The sequence below is a fragment of the Colias croceus genome, chromosome 26 (genome assembly GCF_905220415.1).
Source record: "Colias croceus chromosome 26, ilColCroc2.1".
Lineage (NCBI taxonomy): Eukaryota > Metazoa > Arthropoda > Insecta > Lepidoptera > Pieridae > Colias > Colias croceus.
The window spans coordinates 4409289-4433124 of record NC_059562.1 but is presented as its reverse complement, the minus strand read 5'-3'; the positions used below and the strand labels follow the sequence as shown (position 1 = coordinate 4433124).

General features: G+C 34.5%; 1 protein-coding gene across 3 annotated transcripts in view; it reads left to right on the top strand.

The window, feature by feature from the left end:
- Positions 1–23836, top strand: part of LOC123703503 (endothelin-converting enzyme homolog) — a 45971-nt gene that overhangs the window by 4319 nt on the left and 17816 nt on the right. For 2 of the 3 annotated variants that reach the window (XM_045651530.1, XM_045651531.1), the window contains exon 2: positions 3563–3673. In XM_045651530.1, the coding sequence (XP_045507486.1) occupies positions 3563–3673 (111 nt within the window). Of the gene's footprint in view, positions 1–3562; positions 3674–16049; positions 16472–23836 lie in introns of those variants that run through there. The other variant, XM_045651529.1, reaches the window with a different exon arrangement.

Below are 23836 nucleotides of genomic sequence, written 5' to 3'. Positions count from 1 at the left end.
TATTACCATGTGTATTGTTGCATACATTACGTGCAACTCAATGACGTACTTAGTTATTTCAAAAAAAATAATTACATATCTCTATTTATCAATTAAAATAGATACCTACTTGGTATACTTATTCAGATTTCAGATGCACACATTTCACTAGTGATTAGAAACAATTCAGCAAGCATTGTATCGATTGTATCCAACGTGAAGAAAGTTTATAAAATCACTAAGAAAATTGGTCATTTTATAGGAAAGAAAAACCAATTTTGTCAAACTAAAAACAAGACTTGGAAATTAATACAGTAGTAACAAACTTAGCTTTTTACAAAAAAAAGCTTTTGCAGAAACAAGTGTAAGTAATTTTATACAAGATGTCATTTATAATTTCATTTTCACAAGTTACAAGGGCGACATTTATTAATTTATTGATTTTGTTCGCAGCAACGAGCGTGATAATTTTCACAATTGCTGTAGTCTGAAACTGCAACGTCAATTACATACAAAAAGAATAACTTAAGTATACAAGAGAATCTTCTTTTTACGGTTCATAAAATAAATTCACGAATAATAAAGTTGAAAAAGCTTAGTCAATTTTAATGAAAAATTGCTAGCAGTATGAAAGATTGTTGTATCACAAACTTCAGCTTCATATTTATAACTAGCTGCTCCGCGCGGTTTCACCCCCGTGGCTAGATGTGGATATGTGTGGATAGATGTTATAATTTATCTATAATTAAAGAACTATCTATAATTATGTAGATGCTTATCTATATCTTATCATATAAACTTCAGCATTCTAAAAAGTACGTCTAGACACATAGCTGTAGATAGCTATCTATCAGATGAGATACGAGAGAAGAATAATATCCGCTCTAGTTTCCTTTAAATCAATACCGGAGGAAATACGAAGCTTTTACCCTGTGTTTTTCCATTGCTCCATAAATTGCTCGTAAATCCATCCACGGTTCAAGTAAAGAGTAATGGAGTGTGGGAAATTTGATTCCCGTATATTATATGGGTGAGTTACAAGAGTTTCAAGGTTGGGATTATTACTCGACTGTGGTAAGGGGGTTATGGTCTTAGGGTGGATGTTTGTGTTCGTTTGGTATACTTTGTATTGTACAATGTACATAGCAGGATAAAGTTTCGTCACATTAGAACTAGGTGAAATTTTTACTTTTAATTCAAAAGAAAAGGTTACAATATTAAAAAAAAATATTTACATTAAAATTCGCAGTCAGATCGCATTGATTTAATAATACAATAAGTCTGGAACAAGTGATAACTGCGTTAAAAACAACCGACTTCAAACTTGCACTTGCAAAATTTACAAATACCTACAGACAAAAATGCTCATAAAATAAAAACTACTGGGCCTATCCGAATAAAATTTTAATGGGACCAATTCGACACCATCCCGCATCGAACAAAAAAAGAATCACGTAAATCGGTTCAGAAACCTCGGAGTAATCGGTGTACATACATAAAAAAAAAAACCTACCGGCCGAATTGATAACCTCCTCCTTTTTTTGAAGTCGGTTAAAAAAAATTAAAGCCATTGGGCGCCAAAATCCACCATGTTCTTTTACAATTTTAATGTCACATCTCAAATATCTGAAAGAATAAATAACATTCTGTTAAATTTTATATCTACTCCACTCGGACCATCGCATCGGGATTATTTCTCGACGATGAACTTGATTGGATCGATGTTGTTTACTCCTCCCTTAAACTTCTTTCTTAGTACGCTGTACGATACATAAAATATAGAGCTTAAACACTGTATACCTACTGTAATAATTATGAAGTATCTATTTTACCGATAAATTGTAAACATTCATGTATTTATTAGTTTATAAACATGATGAAAATAATATAATATTATGTAACTGGTAGCCATAAATATACTGTGGTTAAATATGTATTAGTTTTATATCTAACAGAATAATGTGTATAACCTGCATTTTTATATAAAGATTTATAAAACTTCTTCTCTTTCTTATCGACAAAATATCGCCTGAAATAGTGTGCGTAGCAATCTCAATATGTTAGGAATGTATTCCTCGCGGGAGGCAGAAGATTAAAATAGTTGAACTATTCGTGGTATCCCTAAATCATCTGCGATTAGATTAAATATACCAATCACTCTACCGAAAAATCACGTAATAAAAACACACACGCTTATAGCAATTAGGGCTGCCGACGGTAAATATTCTGCATAATCATTATAAAAATAATTCCATCAAACCCAGCAAATATACCTTAACAATGAGTCTTTCTTTTAGAATTATAATATAATGTCAGTTTTATGTAAGTTTAGACGAAAGGATGGTTCTGGTGATAATATTTATAAAAACTGTAAGTAAGAAGTGAGTATAGTGACTAGAGTAGTGGCATAAAATACACAAAGAAAAGCCAGCCGTATTTTAAACTGGAACATCATAACGAAAATATGGCTATTTCACTTCCATAATATTAAAATTTATAATAATTGTCTTCACATATTTTTCCGAAAGCTTGCAGCCCTGATTGCGAATCCGCGCGTGCGCAGATGAAGGTGTAAACTTCGATTGGTACCAAATGGGATTTATAGCTTATAAGCTTTTTAGTGTTTCGTATAAGCTACTTTATAGCTCTCAATTTTATTGATAACAATAACTTTCGTTTTATTATACTGTATTAAACAATTATTATTTGATTGCCTTTTGTACCAAAAATGTTTGAGAGTTACATCATAATATTTGAATATTAATTCTTTGGTTACCTATTTGCTTTTGGATTGCTACATTGCTACGAACAAAATAACATATGGGTATTTTATAGGATAGGTACTTCACTTTGAATTTTGAAATGTTTTGTTGGAAATAAAGTTATCGAGAAGGGATTCAAACCTTTGCGTATATTCGCAACGTAGGTACCTATATGCAGTATTTCGCAAATACTAAGTCGTTATCGTAGGATACAGAATTTAGTTTATTTTCTGCGCGTTTAAAGGCCCGGTACATGTCAAGAATTACGACTGATGTTTATAAAATATTACATCAATGTTGTAAAAAAATATCTTGAAGTCATTTTGAAATGAGTTTATGTTTTCTCGCTGTATATATTTACGAGATTACAAATGTAAATTGTAAACATTATAATTTCGACTTTACTGTATAACTTTTTAAAATAGTCTTCGTGTCCCAGTTGGTGTAGCGGGTAGTGTATCAATTTCTCGTATTTAATATATAGATTCTGTTTGTTACTCTTTGTTTCAAAAGCAGCAAAACAAAGTAATATGCTATCTGTATGAAATTTTATGAAAAGAGAGATTATCTTTTGATCCTGTGTGTACACGTGTACTGTGTAGGTACTACACTTGTCGGAATTTTCTCGATTTTTCCCTCATCAGCGGTCTAGTGATGTGGATAATGTTTTGATGAATTGTAATATCTCTTGTATTTATGTTCATCTTCTCTCAAATCTATCCAATACATTTATTGAGAGAACGGTGTCGAAGAACTACTAAGTACAGTTTCACATAAAAATCTTATAAAGAGACTACATACTAATTTAGCATATATTTCAGATGGCGCGGTACAAGAAGACGGGGTTTATGGATGAAGATTCAGGCAGCGTCAGTTCCATTCAGCTGAACGAGGGAGTGCGGTCTGGAGGGACGCATATTCGATACCATACTGTGAGTTAATATTTTATTTTTACGAATAAGTAAAATGTTTGTATGTCGGGTTGTATAACATGAAAACAAGTCAATAATATATACATTTACCTTTATACTATCCTAACTACTCGTTTGTTTATTGGAAAACTCGGTTCACTTCGTAAACTTTGTGCTAACTGCTGTCTACATAAAGCTCTCCGTTTTCCTCTCAAAGTCCAAACTAATAACTCATCTGTACTATCAATAAATTGTTATGATACATAATATTATGATCATCGCCCGCAAGGAGTGGTTTCAATATAAGTGATAAACTTACACAGACGGTTATTGCAACGCCTACGCGGAATCAATAATACATGTTGCGAGAAAGCGACATTGCATTATCTTTTCAACAGGCGTTCGGAAAGTTATTGTGAGTTTATTTCATAGCGTATAACTGAAGTATATACTGTATATTATACTAGCGGTCCGCCCCGGCTTCGCCCGTGGTACATGTTTACGTTTTCTCTACATAAGAACCATCCTCGTACTCCAAGGAATATAATAAAAAAAGAATTATCGAAATCGGTTCAGCCGTTCTCGAGTTATGGAATTACAACGAAAAGTGGCATTGATTTTTATATATTAGATAAAAGTTATGAGAGGAAGTGCTGGGCTTTGATGGAAGTGTTTTATTATCAAATACTAGCTGTCCCGGCGAACTTTGTACCGCCCTGTCAATGAATGTTGTGTTACCTTTTAGCTGAACTAATTAAGGCTTTGATGAACGTAATACAATGATACAAAATAAATATTTGTATGGGTTTATAGGTAATAGTATTTTATTTTATTACTTCAAACACGTCTCCGAGAAAAATGATTGAATTTTAATAAGTTGTGCAGCATGGATTAACTCTTTTCATTATTAAACTGTTATCGACCACGCCAACGTTTCGTTTCACTTTAGTTGTGGTAATTATACCATTATCATTGGGCGATCGATGCTGATACAGTGGGTAACCATCGTTGCCTGTGATGGTCTCTGCTGCTGCTGATGCTGTGTATCAATTTTCGTGGATACCTTTTGGTACACTCGCTGTCAACCATGCATGGTGTTTGGTGGTTGATTGTTTCACACGGTCCATGATAACTGTGGCTAACACACAATATTTTAGTGTATGTATTTTATCATACGTATATATTACACACAACAAGTATTTAAATATTTTATTTCATATTTATATTCGTATTTAATTATAACACAAACATTCATTACACAAAAACACAAGAAATACAGACATACATTACACTTATACAAAATAATTATAATATTTATTATTCTATAGCATAGTCGCGGTATTTGCGTAGTATGCGTGCCGCGACTAAATTATCACGGATCCAGCGGGTAGATCGTAATACTTTGCATTCAAGTTTCTTAACAATTTAAAATTAACTAGTTCGATCTTAGCTATTGAATACGCTCATTGTCAGTTTCTTTAATTTGGTGTCCTTTAATGTTCAAAGTGTTGTTTCACGTGTATAGTAGTTATAATACAGAATCCTCTCTCCTTCTGTGTAGACTGTGGAGTTAATAAACGATAAACAAATTGTGAGTGTGTGTATAATTAGTGCATAACCCAAAACTCAAAAGGTACTGTGCCTACATAGTCATTTACACGCACCCCACAAATTGGTGACCCCTCTGAACACTATATATATATATACGAACTATGTCCAGTGCAAGCGATTCCGACAACGCTGATCGAGTTAATACTCAAGCGCGAAGGTGCGTCAAAATGGCGGAACGACCGTTGCACGTGTCGCCCGCCCAGCAACCATCTGTTAATTTACGGATCCCACCTTTTTGGCCTGAAAAGCCTGCAATATGGTTTGCACAAGTTGAAGGACAATTTGCTATTATGAACATTACTGACAATGCTACCAAATTTTATCACATATTGGCAACATTAGATCGACAGTATGCGGTCGAGGTCGAAGACATCATTACCGACCCTGCTGATTATATGAAATTAAAATTGGAATTAATAAAAAGACTATCCGTGTCCAGAGAAAACAAAGTGAAACAGCTGTTGATGCACGAGCAGCTGGGACTACGCAAGCCGTCTCAATTTCTGCGGCATTTGCAGCATCTAGCTGGTCCCGAAATTCCAGAAGATTTTTTGAAAACGATCTGGACCAGCCGACTACCTGCTGGATTACAGCCTATCGTTGCGTCACAACCTACGCTGTCCCTGGACGCCCTGGCTGAGCTGGCTGACCGCGTGTATGACATCGCGGCTCCCACTCCTCACGATGCGGCGACTTCTTCACCATCATCTTCAGCAATGGACGACTTGGCACGCCAGGTGGTGGAGCTGACGCGCCAGGCGAGCGCGCTATCCGCCCAAGTAAACAGTTCCCGACCCGGTCCCCGTGTGCGCAGAGATCCCTCTCCCCATCGTCGTCAACGTGTTTCTTCTCGACGGTCCCACTCTAATTACCGGCGTTATCCTATCTGCTGGTATCATAACAAACATGGCACAAAGGCTAACAGATGCATTAAGCCATGCGACTTCAAGGCATCGCACGACACGAAACGCGTACGACATTCAGTGATGGCGACTAACGCCTGTCCCATTTCCCCTGGTCGTCTTTTCATTACGGACCCCACTCTAAATGTTGAATATCTAATAGATACCGGTAGTGATATTTGTGATTTTCCTATAACTGCTGTGTCTGAAAAAAGATGTAAGACTAACTATCAACTGTGTGCTGCCAATGGTTCCGTCATCGATACTTACGGTTACATTCAATTAAACCTTAACTTAGGCTTACGTCGCGTATTTCCATGGCGTTTTGTTCTAGCTGACGTCACTAAAGCTATTATTGGTGTAGATTTTCTTTCTCACTACCGAATTATTGTTGACGTTGGTAATAAACAACTGATCGATGGCTTAACCAATGTCAGCAGCTCAGCAAGTAAATGTAATTCAATTAATTGTAACATTTCTAGTGTTAAGGTTGTAACTGGTGGTGATAGTAATTATCATAAAATTTTAGCGCAATACCCAGAACTAACACGCCCCGCTGGTACTCCAGGTATTGTCAAACACAACACTACACACCACATTCGCACAACCCCTGGCCCTCCTGTTTCCTGTTCCCCTAGGCGTTTGGCTCCTGATAAACTGAAAATAGCAAAGCAGGAATTCGAGGCTATGATAGCTAACGGAACAGCCCGTCCATCTGACAGCCCGTGGTCGTCTCCGCTTCACCTTGCATCGAAGAAGGACAATGGATGGCGTCCATGCGGTGACTACAGACTTCTCAACGCAAGAACGATACCAGATAAGTATCCAATCAGGCACATACAGGACTTTTCACACTGTCTGTCTGGTTGTACTATATTTTCTGTCATCGATTTAGTTAAGGCGTACAATCAGATTCCTGTTTCTGAAGGCGATATCCCGAAGACGGCAATCACCACACCCTTCGGTTTGTACGAATTTCCTTTCATGACCTTCGGACTTCGCAACGCAGGTCAAACCTTTCAGAGATTTGTCGATGAATTGACGTGAGGCCTAGATTTCTGTTATCCGTATCTCGACGACTTCCTGATATTCAGCAGATCAGCACAAGAGCACGAAGACCATCTGCGCCAACTCTTTACCCGTATGAGAGATTATGGTGTTCTTATAAACACAGCCAAGTGCGTCTTCGGCGCTCCTAAGGTAACATTTCTAGGCTACGAAATCTCTGAAAAGGGAACCAAACCTTTGGACAGCAAGGTGCAAGCCATCGCCGATTTTCCTGTCCCAAGAACTGTTCGAGAGCTTCGAAGATTCTTGGGCATGGTCAATTTTTATCGACGTTTCTTGCCTAATGCTGCCCAAATACAAGCACCTTTAAACGCTTTGCTTGTAGGTTCCGTCAAAGGTTCTCATCCCGTGGTCATAGAAGGAAATTCGCTGCAGTCATTCCAAGACTGCAAGAAAAGCCTCTGCGAAGCTGCACTCCTTGCTCATCCTGCCAGTGAAGCTAAATTAGGACTCGTCACTGACGCTTCAGATACAGCGATAGGTGGAGTCCTACAGCAGCTTAAGGATGATGATTGGCAGCCGCTCGCATTTTTCTCGCGCAAGTTGAGCCCGTCACAGGTGAAGTATTCTCCATACGATCGAGAGCTCCTTGCCATCTACGAGAGCATAAGGTACTTCCGACACATGCTAGAGGCTAATCATTTTACGATCTATACTGACCACAAGCCGTTATGTTACGCTTTCCACGAGAGGAAAAGTAACTGCACGCCGCGTCAGTATAGACATCTCGACTACATCTCGCAGTTCACAACCGACATACAGCACATATCAGGTGCAAACAACGTCGTCGCTGATACTCTATCACGCGTATGTGAACTGCAGAGGCCTGTCGATTTAGAAGAGATGGCAAGGTTACAAGCTTCAGATCCTGAGCTCACCGCGCATCTCAAAGGCGAATCATCTCTTCGCCTAAAACAGATGAATTTACCTGGAAGTCGTACTCCACTGTACTGCGACGTCAGTACACCGACTCCCAGACCTTTCGTCCCTACACAACTGCGTCAGCAGGTTTTCAATTGTCTGCACTCATTAAGCCACCCAGGTGCAAATTCTTCAGCCAAGCTCGTTGCACAGAGGTTTGTCTGGCCTTTAATGCGGAAGGACTGCCGCGAATGGTCTAAGGCATGTTTGACCTGTCAGCGCTCGAAGGTAAACAGGCATGTCGCGTCACCTATTGGTACACTCGCTTTACCTTCAGCGCGATTCAAACATGTCCATATAGACCTAATCGGCCCTTTACCACCTTGCGGTGATTATCGGTATTGCCTAACAGCCGTCGATCGCTTCACGCGATGGCCGGAAGCTGTACCACTTACCGACATCACCGCAGAAACTGTCGCAAAAGCTTTTGTGTCCTGCTGGGTAGCCCGCTATGGTTGTCCAACCGACGTCGTTACTGACCGCGGTGCACAATTTCAATCGGCCCTATTCCAGCAGCTCGCTAAGTCTATCGGCTTCGATCACCGTAAGACAACGGCATATCACCCGCAGTGCAACGGCTTAGTGGAGCGCTTCCACAGACAATTGAAAGCTGCAATTACCTGTCACGCTGACGCAAACTGGGTAGAAACACTACCCCTCGTGCTTCTCGGCATAAGAAGTGCTGTAAAAGAGGATCTGCACTCTTCCTCAGCTGAGCTGGTTTTCGGTGAACCACTTCGCCTACCAGGTGAATTTTTTGGTCACGACACATCGTCTTACACTACCGATATCACTGACTTATCAGCTCGGTTGACGAATTTCGCCAGGAATATTCGTCCTGTACCAACACAACATCACGGCAAGAAAAAAATATTTATCTACAAAGATTTAGCCACATGTAGTCACGTATTCCTTAGGGAAGACGCACTGCGTGGCTCCTTACAACCCGCATATTCAGGACCATACGAGGTCATTTCAAGAGATCACAAATTCTTCAAAATTAAATTAAAAGGGAAGTCAACGACGGCAAGCATAGACCGCCTTAAGCCAGCCTACTTACTATCGTCTCCTACTGAAATCCTTCCTTCTCCCGCTCCCGCTCTTCCACCTCCCAGTCCTCCCCTACCTCTTCCCAGTGCTCCCGTGGCATATACCACTCGCTCTGGGAGGAGAGTTCACTTCCCAGATTTTTATCGCCCTTAACCCGGTCTCTGGAGGGGAGTGATGTGGCTAACACACAATATTTTAGTGTATGTATTTTATCATACGTATATATTACACACAACAAGTATTTAAATATTTTATTTCATATTTATATTCGTATTTAATTATAACACAAACATTCATTACACAAAAACACAAGAAATACAGACATACATTACACTTATACAAAATAATTATAATATTTATTATTCTATAGCATAGTCGCGGTATTTGCGTAGTATGCGTGCCGCGACTAAATTATCACGGATCCAGCGGGTAGATCGTAATACTTTGCATTCAAGTTTCTTAACAATTTAAAATTAACTAGTTCGATCTTAGCTATTGAATACGCTCATTGTCAGTTTCTTTAATTTGGTGTCCTTTAATGTTCAAAGTGTTGTTTCACGTGTATAGTAGTTATAATACAGAATCCTCTCTCCTTCTGTGTAGACTGTGGAGTTAATAAACGATAAACAAATTGTGAGTGTGTGTATAATTAGTGCATAACCCAAAACTCAAAAGGTACTGTGCCTACATAGTCATTTACACGCACCCCACAATAACAACGTCATGTCGGTCTGGATCGGTTTCAGGATTAGCAATCCCCGCACACTCATATATTTTATCTGCCCGAATCCTTTCGACTAACCAAATTAAAATGTGTGCATGCTGCAAGCCAGATTGTTGTCATTCGATTGAAAACATCCATCATTGAATAATCCCAAAGATGTGTTCCATTAATGTAACTCATCAGTGATCGGATTTTTTGCTTGAAAACACGTGTGGTGATGTCGTGCCGATCACTTGATATTTGTCCGGGAAGCAACAGTTGAACAATTTCCATCCATTTCATGTAATCCACATATAAATGTAATGAATAAATCTGGCCGACCATAATGACGAACATATTATTATGTCATTGCATCTTGTGCATATTCACTTGGGCTACCTGTGTATGTCGCCGGTAAAATAATCAATAGACCAACATTTTCTGCATCTTCTTCTGTGCTAATTGCATTGCATAAATGGATGCAATCTTCAAAACGCAATTTAGCTTGTTTATATTGTTGACGCAGTCGACGAAATCGCAACAAATAATTATCAGAATTTTTACATTTTTATAGAATTTTTTCAATAATTAATCGAACTAACCTTCTTGGTTAGTTTCCCCACCAAAAATACCTTATTAATTTCTGAAAACACGCGTAAACACAAACATATAAGGAATTTTTATGTATCTGCTTTTATTGCACTTTTTAATAATTGATTTTAAAATAAATACAAACAATATTTATTCACCCTTTTTACTTTTTAATTATTTTACACATTTTTGAACGCATGAATGTCAAACATTATTTTCCGTATTTGACAGGATTGACAACTAATGATTGACATGTACGAAAATCAAAATTTTGGGAAAATATTTATTCGTCTAGTTTTTGTTGTTTTTATGATTTATTCTTCTATTCTGGGCGGTGACAAATCCAACGAATCCAAAACCATGAAAATTGGTTCAGCAGATCTCGAGTTATAAGTGTTGGAACATACAGACTTTCTTTTATATATATAGATTATGTTGTTTCTGATGCTAAGTTATGACTTCTGAATTTTCATGAACAAATTATAAAGTGAGATTAAAAACGATTCAGTAATTTTTGTGTTAATCTGTATTCATGCTTATTTGAAATAATTTGTAACAAGTGATGCTTAGATTAATTCGATGGCCTCGTAAATGGTCTTACTAGGGTAATAGGGTTGCCACATTGCATTATTAAATATTCCATTTTACATAATTTGAACTCACGTTTGATCTACATAATATTCTAAAAATAAAAATTGTAAGTAAAAACACTAACATAGGCTTGTCACGTTATCTTTGCTGTCCGTTAAAACAACACTAATGCAATAAGTGCTGTGAATACTTCGCAATGTAAGCTCATTTGTTACGTATACAGTTCAATGTTTTTTTTTATTCTAACACTGCTATACAGATCAAATTATAAACCACATGTATATTCTGAGTTCTATAAATTAGTAAATAGCATAAATAAACAATATTTTGGCAACCCTAGGTTATATTATGTGTTTGGATAAATATCACTACAGATACAAAATATCTTCTCAAATAAGCTTAGTCACGTTTATTGGATCAATATATCCAGCGGATTTAATATTTTTTAAAGTTATTCCTCTACGTTTTTGGCCTGTATCGAAGATCTATGTTTGTTCATATCATTGGCTTCTCTAATCACTTGGTAAATATTTACTCAGAAAGCGTGGCGCCAGTAATTTGCTTTTCGTCATATTAGAAAAAAAACTTGACAAGTATCAGGATAAACTTAAGAGCTAGCGCGCAAGAGCAACTTTTGTTTCCGCAACTATTTTGTCTCTTCCATCAACTCTATGGGCTAGTAAGAAAATGCGCGAACGTAGCGACGCGACGCAACTTCCTATAGAGTTGATGGGAGAGACAAAATAGTTGCGGAGACAAAAGTTGCTCTTGCGCGCTAGCTTTTAGAGCTAGCTTCTAAATAATATTATCATCTACTATATAATTCTAAATAATGTCATCTACATGACTGGTGCAATTTTTTGTGACACCAATTTTAATAAACCTATATTAATATTATTTAGGATTCATTTTTAACATGTTTTATATACTCAATTAGAAAGCACTTGCTAGGTATTCTTAATTTCCAAGCCTAGTTCAATTGAATCGTCGCAGGGGATGCTTATAAAAATCTTTGTAGCCTACTCGGTAATATTTTGTATTCTATATAAAATCTATTTTCTTAATTTAACGCTATACTTCGCAGGAATATACTGGACCCTTTTCGTGCCAACGCACATGACAGATTTCTCTGATATACTTAGTCTATATTTCTTCCAGTAATAAAACTGGAAAATAAACAACACTATCTTAAACAAGACTTTTCAATAAAAACTATTACATATTGCCATAACATTAACATTAATTAAACTCTTTGTATTACATATTTAAATCTCTTGCCATAAATAAATATTATATTTCAACCAGAACCCTAAAGCGAATCGTACGCAAACCATATTTGCGTGAAAATATTAAATTCACACTGTGTGTTTGTCCTATTCATTATCCGGAACGGCTGCTTCGCAAGTAACCCATTAGCGTTCGCTATTTGTTATAGTTCTTAGTGTCAAATGAGCCGTTTGTTCTTCGGTAGATTTCCATGTGACGTCATCGGATGAACTAGATAAAGATCCTGGAACTGGGGTTTCCAACCTTTGGTTATGGAAGTCTGATTATTATTTATAGAGGGCTTTATAGCTAGCTGTCCCTCAAAATTATACATAAGATGCGAGTAACTCCTTAACCACAAAGTAAAATAAAACCGACAATTATAATTACATACGTAAAATTAAGAAAAATAAAGAACATCATTATTATTTATTAACTTGTGCCGTAGTAGGTTCTACGAGTAACGCATTTTTATTCGTAGCATAGAGTAGGCTACATAATTTTTATCTGATTAAACCAGGTCCGAAGCCAAGCAGTCTTGAATATTCCTTGGGTACCTTACTTTCTATTTTCATGGAAATAAATTCCACAAATCAAAATTATAGCTATAAAGAAAATGTTCAGAACCGCTGCTAAATACACCGTAACGAATGTAGGTTACCTTCATAAGGTTACACTTGCACATATAACATTATACATCATAAGGTTCACTCACGTGTTAATTACAGTATGTAAACATTATTTTATTTATGTTTTAAATGAAAATAAAGAACGTCGTGTAAAAACTACTTTACGTATACGATAGAATATAGATTAATCTCCTGAAGTTCCACTGGTAGGTAGTATTGAAAGAACTGACGTATGAAAAATATGTTTGGTTTTCGCAATGAAATGGTAAGAAAGAGTAATAGAACACTATGTTACAAATGAGCGTTTAAAAAATATGTAAAGGTATCTTCTATACTAATATTATTATAAGCTTGTTGTTGTTTGAACGAGCTGATCTCAGAAACCACGGGCTTATTAAACTGTTGGATAGTCCATATATGGTCTATACAAGTATGGAGGAAGGCTATAGGCTATATCATCACGCTTAGACCAATAGGATTCGAGCAATGCGGGTAAAACTGCGGGACATAGCTAGTAATGATATATGTATACTTCGACACTAAAGGCTATAACACTCCTAAATAAGACCATATAATTAACGCATATTCTATTAATCTATACACAAATTATTTACTTAAACTATTTCATAGATATACGTAATACATCACCTTGGTAGCAAAGCGGAAGGCTTCCGACTGTTAGGACTTGTTAGGAACCTATTGTCAAAGTATATAATATATTATGATATATAATTTAAGTTATAATTTTTTTGATAAAACTACTTATAACTAACATTAGGTCGTATAATTTACTGTACTAGCTATCTGCCCGCGGCTTCGCCTGCGTTTTCAATGAAAAACCCGTTCCCGTAGGATTTCCGGGATAAAACCTACCTGTCCTTTCTCGGGTATCAAAATATCTCTTCACCAAATTTCATGCAAATTGGTTCAGTAGTTGAGGCGTGATTGAGTAACAGACAGACAGACAGAGTTACTTTCGCATTTATAATATTAGTACGGATATAGTCTATACTATAGTATATAGTACCTACCTATTGAAATTCATCATTTTCTCTTCACGTATTCAAGCGACAAATAGGTACAACCACAGACTAATAATAATATACTACGTATACAAGTACAACTAACAGATTTTTATCATATTGTTATAGAGATGTTAACGCATTTAACAAAATATAGAAATAATAGAAGATAACCGACAGCTACGCGAGAAACTGCGCTCGAAAATATTTTATAACAAATTCAACGATGTAAATAAATCAAAATTTCAAAATACATTCCATAAATATTTAATACCTGTTGTATATTATGTATATTGGAATGTTATTCCTTTGATGATTGATGGTTGTTGATGAAACCAAAAATAGTACAAGGTGCCTCTGAGAAAAAGTATCCGAGCTTCAATATATTTTCCTCAATGTTAATCTTTAACGAATATGGTTTATTATTATTTCATGAAAAGATATCGGAAAAATAGATGAATTTTTATTTTTCGAAAAGTTTTAGGTCAAAACTTAGGATCGAAACATTAATAATAATTAATTAAAATGTCATATTAAGTTATTTATTGTATGTTGATTTTAGTTATTTTTGTATAATCGGGTAAAAAAATCTTATAATAATAATATATTTGAAATATTGTCTTCTGAGACTCTACCAGGAAATAAAACGGAGTAAAAAAAAACCTTGTGGGTTTTTCAGTAATATACAAAATTCTATATACGTAACGAACAAGAATCAGTTAAATACATAACACATTTATTGTTTTACCACAGATAAATTAATACTAAAGTTACTATACCAACCGACCTAGCGAACTTTGTACCAACATAAAAACGTCTTTATTTAAAGTATTATAAGTATAAACCAAAAAAACGACAGTTTACAGTCGAATTGAAAACCTTAAAAAAATTATCAAGATCGTTAAAAATTTAAATAGTTTCACAGCTCAGTGGCGACTAAGATTTTCACACGATTTTTCGTATTTTTAGAACCTATTATGATTATGGTGTACCTATTGGATCCGTTGAAGTCTATATTTTATCATAGCAAGTTGAAGAAAATCAAAACACAAATGGTTTTAAGCCCTATAATTGCTTTTCCTAACTGGCTGTAATTTATCAATTATCAATTACGCGGTATGTATTTTGTATTTAACCTATGATTATTTAACAGTAATTGTATTTTTTTTTTGTACGTAGCCTTATTCTAGTTCTTGTTTAAGTAGGTATGTAACTTTCGCACTACCTCTTTTAGAAATCTATGTTTTTACATTTCTCGTGAATATGACTTTCTAAACATTTTGAAATGGATAATTGTTTCTTTTTTCAGAAACATTTTCAATATTAGCTTAAACATTACTTTATTTTCCTGTAGACACCTAAGCTTTAGATAAAAAATGTTCAAAAGAGATAAATAAAATTAGTCAGTCAGGACATGCCTTCGGTTTCCTATGAAATATAGATCTAAACATAACATTATCAGTAGTTCAAAAATAATACTAAGTCACGTAATTAAAACACCACAATTATATTTTTTTCCAAATCAACCGCCAACGCTTTTTTCTTATCTATGCTTTACGTTTTTACTACGTCAGTAGATAATAAAAAGTCTTCTTAATATGTAAATGATAATAAGTATACGTATGTGTTACGTGACACCGTGAAGATTTAGTTATCCATAATTGACGCGAAATTTGTATATGTACTTACGCACATACATATAAATTATAAGTAGATATACCTACCTGCTATTGTGACGCACACAACCAAATTTCGCTCACAATTAGTTACTCTCGATATTTAGATTAATACATGTGGTATTAATACGATACGCATACCATTCGTAAATAATCTTCTTTAGCCATAGAATTACTGATAACATCACAAATTAAATAAATATTCAGGTTAAAAAAAACGGATTTTCTTCCCAAAAGCATTTTTTAAATCCATCACAATTCACATAAACACGAGTAACGCAAACATGGAAATGCTATAATATTTTCATCTGGATCGTGTTTGTACATGCGCAGGCGCCGATTCATATATCGTTACAGTCCCGCGTCGCACTTACAAACGTGCGGTCGACCTATTTACATATTTATTAACATTTAAAATTTAAACAAGAAATACACGCGTATACAAAAAGTATAGCTTTATAGTCAACATGTCAAATTTGAAATAAGTGTGATGTGTGTTTAGAAAAAAATAAACAAAAATAAACAATGTCGTCAAACATGGATAGTCAGTCTACACCGACCCCCGAGGACACACCGACCCCTTCTCCAGGGGTTGAAGTCGTGAACAAGTTCAACTGGCTGAAACATGCGAAGAACGCTCGTCACAACCCTTTCCGACCCTCTTTGACGAGAGAGAGTTCCACCTCTGAACTGTTTACGAGAGAGAACTCCAGTGCGGACTTTTTCCAGAATTCCAGATTGAATCTGTTTGAAAGCGCGCCTAAACCTGAAGTTAGGAATTATAGCAAGGTATGTAAATACGGATACCTATCTATGTTAAGAATTGCGATTGTCTTTGGTTATTGTATACTAAGGTTAGTATTTGGTTTTGGTGTATATTGACTATAAATTAAAGTTTCAATATAATAAAATTTAATGTGAAATGAATTGATAAGTTGAACAAATGGCATATGTATGTACTATGTACATACGAAATACAATATTCGTAACTTTTACTAATTTATTACTTATCTAAAGCCAATATTATGTACTACGTTAAAGGGCCTTGTAATGGGAGTAAACTGCGTATTATTATATCATTAAGAAATAATTCCAATTACTATTTTATGATGAAGAGATATGAAGTTTATTGAGGAGTAAATAGCCTTTATCTTTCGCTAATTAGTTGCTATGTATTCTGATAATAATTAGTTTAATTAGAATGCATTCTTAATTGTAGCAATGAAACTAAAACTCAAAAAAACAATTCGACTACGATCAATTTAATAATGTTAGGTGTAAATTTTATTTATTTATTCGATTTTAACTCTAAATATTCCTATAAAAACCAATAACTCTAAACCTTAGAGTTATTGATTTTTATAGGAATCACCTTTAGAGTCTAAAGTACCTTCTTCATACATACATTCGTTATACAAGTTAAATTATGTAGGAAAAAGCAATATTTTCTAGTTCATATTAATTATCATTTATAGCCAATATAGAAAGCTATCTTTCCTAATTAATTATAACGAGAGAGATAAATTAATGAATGTCAATGTCAATTGTATATCAGTGTCACGAAGTTAAATACATACAGATACCAATGTCCATACTACTTGTTGTTCAGTGGTAAATGAGTTAACGTTAGTCTTGGATTAGATACCTGGTGGAGGTAAAAAATAATAATTACTGATAGAGGTCAAGGCCAAAATTTTGTACTAAATTAATTTTAATCATGTTTTTTATGACATCGGTTGTGATAAGTATTTTATCTCGCTTCCTTTAAAATCCACTAATTTTAATGTGAATGAATTCGTTTTTACTTGTATTCCTATATCTATCGTGATTCGTGACAGGATGAGATACATCTAACACCCGGATATAATGACAATAGTCAATATAAAGTAATGAAAAATGTTTGTAGTGTTCAATAAGATTATAATATTATGTAGGTAAAAAGGTGTAGATAAGTTACCCACACAACATTGGAACTTCAAAAACGGCAAACACACACACGAGGATGTGCCTATGCCCTTTAACTTATAATATTTTCATCGGCCGTGTTATGGTCAACTAATTAATGTTTAGAACGCGACATGGCTTTTCTTCACTGTCACAACGCGTCGTGGTCCAATAGCATGGCATATGTATATAGTCGGACAGGCACGAATTTCGCTATGTGGTCTTTACTCTTTACTATAATTGTGACAACACGTCGGTCGTGAGCGTTTTCATTAGAACCATATTATTATATTATGTATTCGCGATGTGGATCTTTTACCACGACAATATGAGCATTTTCAGTTTTTGAGCGTAACATGAAAAAGTTTTGTTAGTGTTGTGCTTTAAATAACGTTATAAAATATGCATAGAAATAGCAATTATTATGCACATTCCTACATAACCATTTGTTCTATATTCCTTCAGTATCTGTACGCGCGTCATTTCTTAGTGATGACGACACAAGCCTTTGAAAGCATCTGAAAGCCATGAATTGCTAAATGCGCACTGCATGTTTATATCTGTGAAAATTTTCAATGGGCCTTTGTATACATATACATCTAATTTATCTGTGCACCAAAATTCATACGGATGCGACAATTAATTCTTGTATGACATAGTTGTGTATCCTTACTAACATTTCCATAATAATATTATTAGTAGAATTTAGGAATCAGGGAATAGGATTAGGATTGCATGTCGTAATAGAAAATACAGTACTCATGTAGGTATTCACCGACCCGCTTTATGTAAATCTAAATCAAACAGATTGAATTAAATAAAACAATTGAAATCCATGTGGGAATGCGGGCGGGATATAGTTAGACATGTTTATAGCACTTTATAGTTTATAGTCCGTGCCAAATTCATCAGAAACTGAATAAAAGGACTTGCCACGTGTTTCACATTAAAATACGAGTGCTATTGTTAGATTTAGTGAAATTGTTTATTTTTTACTTAATCACTACCTAGTATAAAACAAAGTCGCTTTCTCTGTCCCTATGTCGCTTTCTCTGTCCCTATGTCCCTTTGTATGCTTAAATCTTTAAAATAATTTTGATACGGTTTTTTAATAGATAGAGTGATTCAAGAGGAAGGTTTTAGTATATAATTTATTAGGTTTTAGACAAAGCGGGCGAAGCCGCGGGCGGTAAGCTAGTACTTTAATATAGCAGTACAAACAGGAAGCCCAACATCTACTTACAGAAAAAGACAGATTACTTAAAACTTATTTGGCGGCCTATCACTTATTAGTGATCTCTTCCATGCAACCATGCATTTATTTGTGTTAACAGAAAAGTCAAACATATTAATAAATAGTATAGTATGAACGTAAATAAGTAGGATTGTATTTTTAAAAATGAACTGTTCGTTCAAAAAATTCACATCAGAATAATAGTGGAATCTTGCGTAGGATATCATGACGAGAGGAAAACGTCATTAATCATTAAGCTAGAGTCAATGAGAAAACTGTTCAATTCCGTGGCATCTCATATATTTCCATATTCAACTGTAACTAACATACACAAGAGATATACATACCAATATAAATCTAGAGACCTAGAATAATAGGATATTTTTGTTCCTAAAACTTGTACGAATAAAGTACTCTTAAATAAGAATTGTTTTAACAAATGGCAAGAACTCTACATAATCATTAAAAGGACAAAGATTTTTTAAACAATGAGGAGATTTGTGTTTTTGTAAGTTATGAATTCAACATAAAACGACTCTATATATTTTAAAATTTCTTTTAGGTACCACTTTAGCTACTATTTCTAACTAGTTACGTACAAGTTTATGTACTTAATTCGACAGTAAATCTTTTATTGCGGATCAATCCGGTATAAGCATCTAGTACCTACAGTTTATGTCGACAATATATTCTTCATCACGGGTCAAACGGGGGCGAGCTGTACATAATACAAAGTCCTCAGGGATTACTGAACAACATGTGCATTGCATTTGAATGGTGGAATCGATTAAACAGCCGACTGCAGTCAAATAGTGCAGCAGTGAAGTGTAATCCGATTTGGCTTAGCGTATGTGATATAGGTCCCGTTTTATTTATTGGTATGTCTGTTCAATACCTACGTTGATAGCGATTGAATTAAAAAAAAACGTAGTACTGTAACTGATATCGATCTCATGCTGTAATGGGAGTCGTAGTATTAAATAATGTATTGTGTTTAAATATTTCCCATAGATACCTGTAGGTATGTGTAAATGCTACTAATGTGTATCTATATGATTTTTCATATAGGTACACATTTTCATATAGATGTTCTGAAGCGAAAACAGTTTCAGTATTTACGTGTCTCTAGACTTCGACTTGATTGTGCAAATCACAATGGACAAATTATAAAAAAATATTTTAGGTAGATATAAGACAATAGACAAGTAACAAACCCGAAAAATCTCGATAAATATCATTTGGAAATTTATATAAATGTGTCCGATCATGCCACAAACGGGCTTTCCAAAAATACTGTTAATATATTATAAAGGTTCACAAATACCAACTTCTCAATATTACGCGCAGAAATAATTCACGCTCGCTGCAAATATTTAGGTCGCCCCGATTTCGTGTCCAACAAAAGGACTTTTGATAGTCATACAAAGGAGATTCATTTAAACTGATCAACTAAGAAACATAGCAAATATTGCCGTTACAAATCATTAACTGTTACGTCGATGATAATCTAATATATAAAAATCAATGCCACTTTTCGTTGTAATTCCATAACTCGAGAACGGCTGAACCGATTTCGATAATTCTTTTTTTATTATATTCCTTGAAGTACGAGGATGGTTCTTATGTAGAGAAAACGTTAATATGTACCACGGGCGAAGCCGGGGCGGACCGCTAGTATTTTCATAAATTCTTGTTCACTATATTCATCTACAATACATCAATGCTCAAGTTGCTTGGAAGAAATTGCTAACGAGCGATAATGCCACTCTTTGTACATTTCAATTATATTGTACCTATGTACATTGTACGTATGTATAATAAAGAATATTCATTAATTATAGATTATAATTTTATTTGTAATGCTAAGAATTATTAAAATACATAATTCAAAACAAAATATAACAGATAGTCCTGACTTTTGTTCCGAAACGCCTATCCTAGGTACTATAACTTTTGAAACATAGATTATATTACGACAAATACCTACGTAATAATATTTCTTATCAATGTTCTAGTTACTATAACAAATATAAAATTATTAAACGTAAACATTAAACAAAACCGATATGCGATAAATGTAAGGTGGTCAGAATCCGCGACTATTTTCTTTTCATATATTTATTTACGATTATTAGCATTGTTTCGAAATATCTATCTGTATATATCACACAGAAACAATTGGCAAGAAACAAGCCAAAACTTATCAATCGACTCATATCTTGCATTATTATTATTAGCAACCTATTAAAGATCCGTGCCAAAACTTCTAAATTTGTTTACAATATTGCATAATTTTAGCCTTCCCTCTCAGTTGTGTTTATATTATGGTTAAGGTGTACTAAAATATAGTACAATCATAAATTTCAGTAAAACGGAAGCGAGGAAAGATAATAATGACCCAAACCAATTTGTATCTATAACTGCTAAATCACATTAATATGAAGAAGTAAGTATATTTGTAGACAATGTAGAGCGAAATCTTTGTAACTATCCTATTAAGAAATAACATTCCATCATCCATGGTCTTGTGTGGAGTTAAAGGCACATGTAATTTTCATTAATTGGCTAAATTAGTACGTAGATCAATGATTTTTATATTCGACTAGTGGTCCTCCCCGGCTTCGCCCGTGGTACCTACATGTTTACGTTTTTTTTTCATAAGAACCATCCTCGTACTTCAAGGAATAGATTCCGCAGCGCACGCGATGACAGAATTTTTATTAAGGAATTTTTTACACCTTGAGTTACATTATTGCATTTTTGGTAAGGATCTCTATTTTTTTTATGCAATATAGCCTATGTTGCTCAGTGAAGATGCAGCTTTCTAATGGTGAAAGAATTTTTGAAATCGGTCCAGAAGTTTATGCGTGAATACATAAATACATACAAACCTTTCCTCTTTATAATATACAGTAATAGTATAGATTTGAAGTTAGGTATACTCAAGATCATTGTATAATTCAATATTTGTGTTAGAGCTTGAGTTTTGAGTTTGACAAAATAGTATTTAGCTCAGTGTGCTCTACATGAAGAAGTCAAAGCTTATACTAAATCTCCTCAACATTTCAAGATCAAAGATATTCAGTAAATATGTACCTACTAACTTCTGAAGTATCCGTTAAATTTCAACGACCTCGACATGGCGTCTGCTTTACCGTTGTGACGTCACTGCGTTGACTGTTTCATGTTTATCGCATTTGAAATGGGCTTTTTATCTGTACATTTGTTTTGTTTCTCACTGATGATAATGCTCTAATGGTCTTCGATGTACTTGTGAATCTATAGGTTTTACTTCGTTGAACTTTTTTGGTGAAGTTGGTTAAGACTCAAATGAGATTTTTTGGTTATACTAAAGGATGTAACAAATTATTTATTTACTAGTCAGTTCACCACTCAAACTCAATTATTTATTTATTTAATTTGACTTCTTGATTTGATTCTTTATTTAATTTGAAGCACTTTTGAATCTTTATAACAATTTTTTAACATTTACCTCCGATTCAGAACACAGTATCTATGGAGAAGAACCGACAAGAAACTCCATAATTGCTCTTTTAAAATCATGTCAGTATTAAAATTTAATTTTACAAAATATGTAACTGCATAATATTATCATACTATATCATAAATTGGTATTGCCATCTATGTACACAAATTAATATTCCCATAAAAGATCTATTTACATAATGGTGAAAACTGAAAACCATTACAAAATTCATTTTGGGAGTTAACTTATAGAATAAACAAACGCGCATGGAAATTCCTTCTAACTCATATTTCATAAAAAATGATTTTCATACATACATAATAATGAATCTTTCTAGCTGAAACGTTGCTAAGAATGTACACCTACATATTATAGGTATCTAAGCGTCTGGCACGTGTGCGAATCGATTTTCATTATGTTTCTTTGATCTTAGGAGATAAACGTTTTTAGGTATGTAGGCTTGGCTTGCCAACTATACATAATACATATAGGTATCGTAAGTATAGGAGGTAGGTATGTCTAGATAAAAATGTTGTCAGGGGTCAATGTCAGGCTAGGACTAAAGAGGTAATACAGTTTAATAGTATATCTTTAATAGAGAGCTAGAGACGTCAGAGTATATTTTCATGTTAGGTAGTAGGTACATTTTATGTGTTGAACCCACGCATAAACAATTGCAATAAATTTGATGCGGCGCGGCGTTAATAATACTTATTACTTACTGTACTTTTTTGTACTAATTTCAAACGACTTCAAAAAAAGGAGGCAATTGTATTCGACTGCATTTCTTGTACGGTTTGTTATCTCAGAACTTGCGACTAGCTGACTTTGATATTTTTTTTTTTATCTGAAAGCTGGTGCCTGCGATGTATGTGGTCCCATTTAAATTAGGCTTTTAGTTTTTTGTTAAAAAATAATAAATACAAATATGTACAGAGTACAGACATGAATTTCTATTATCCCGGACGAAGCGTGGACAAGGTGTTTGTCCTACTAAGTACTATCCTACTAATATTATAAATGCGAAAGTTTTTGAGGATAGATGTATGTGTATGTATGTTTGTTACTCTTTCACGCAATTACTACTGAACTGATTAAAATGAAATTAAGCGCACATATAGAGGGTAACTTGTATTAATACATAGGATAGGTTTTATCCCGGAAATCCCACTGGAACGGCAATTATGTGGGTTTTTCATTGAAAACGCGGGCGAAACCGCGGGCGGAAAGCTAGTAGGTAATATTTTAAGACGTTTAATAATAAATAATTTGATATATTATAATATCAGTACCTATGTCTCAATGATGTAACAATATAATCTCATAATAGGGCGTCATCACATAAGTTAACCATAGCACATTTGCAGTGACGCAAGCACATTACTGTCGAATGGGCCACAGATAATACAAAACAATTGCACTAATATTGAGTTATTTCTTAGCTAATATTTATGTATCGTTATCCATAAATATTGTTTAAGACAATAAC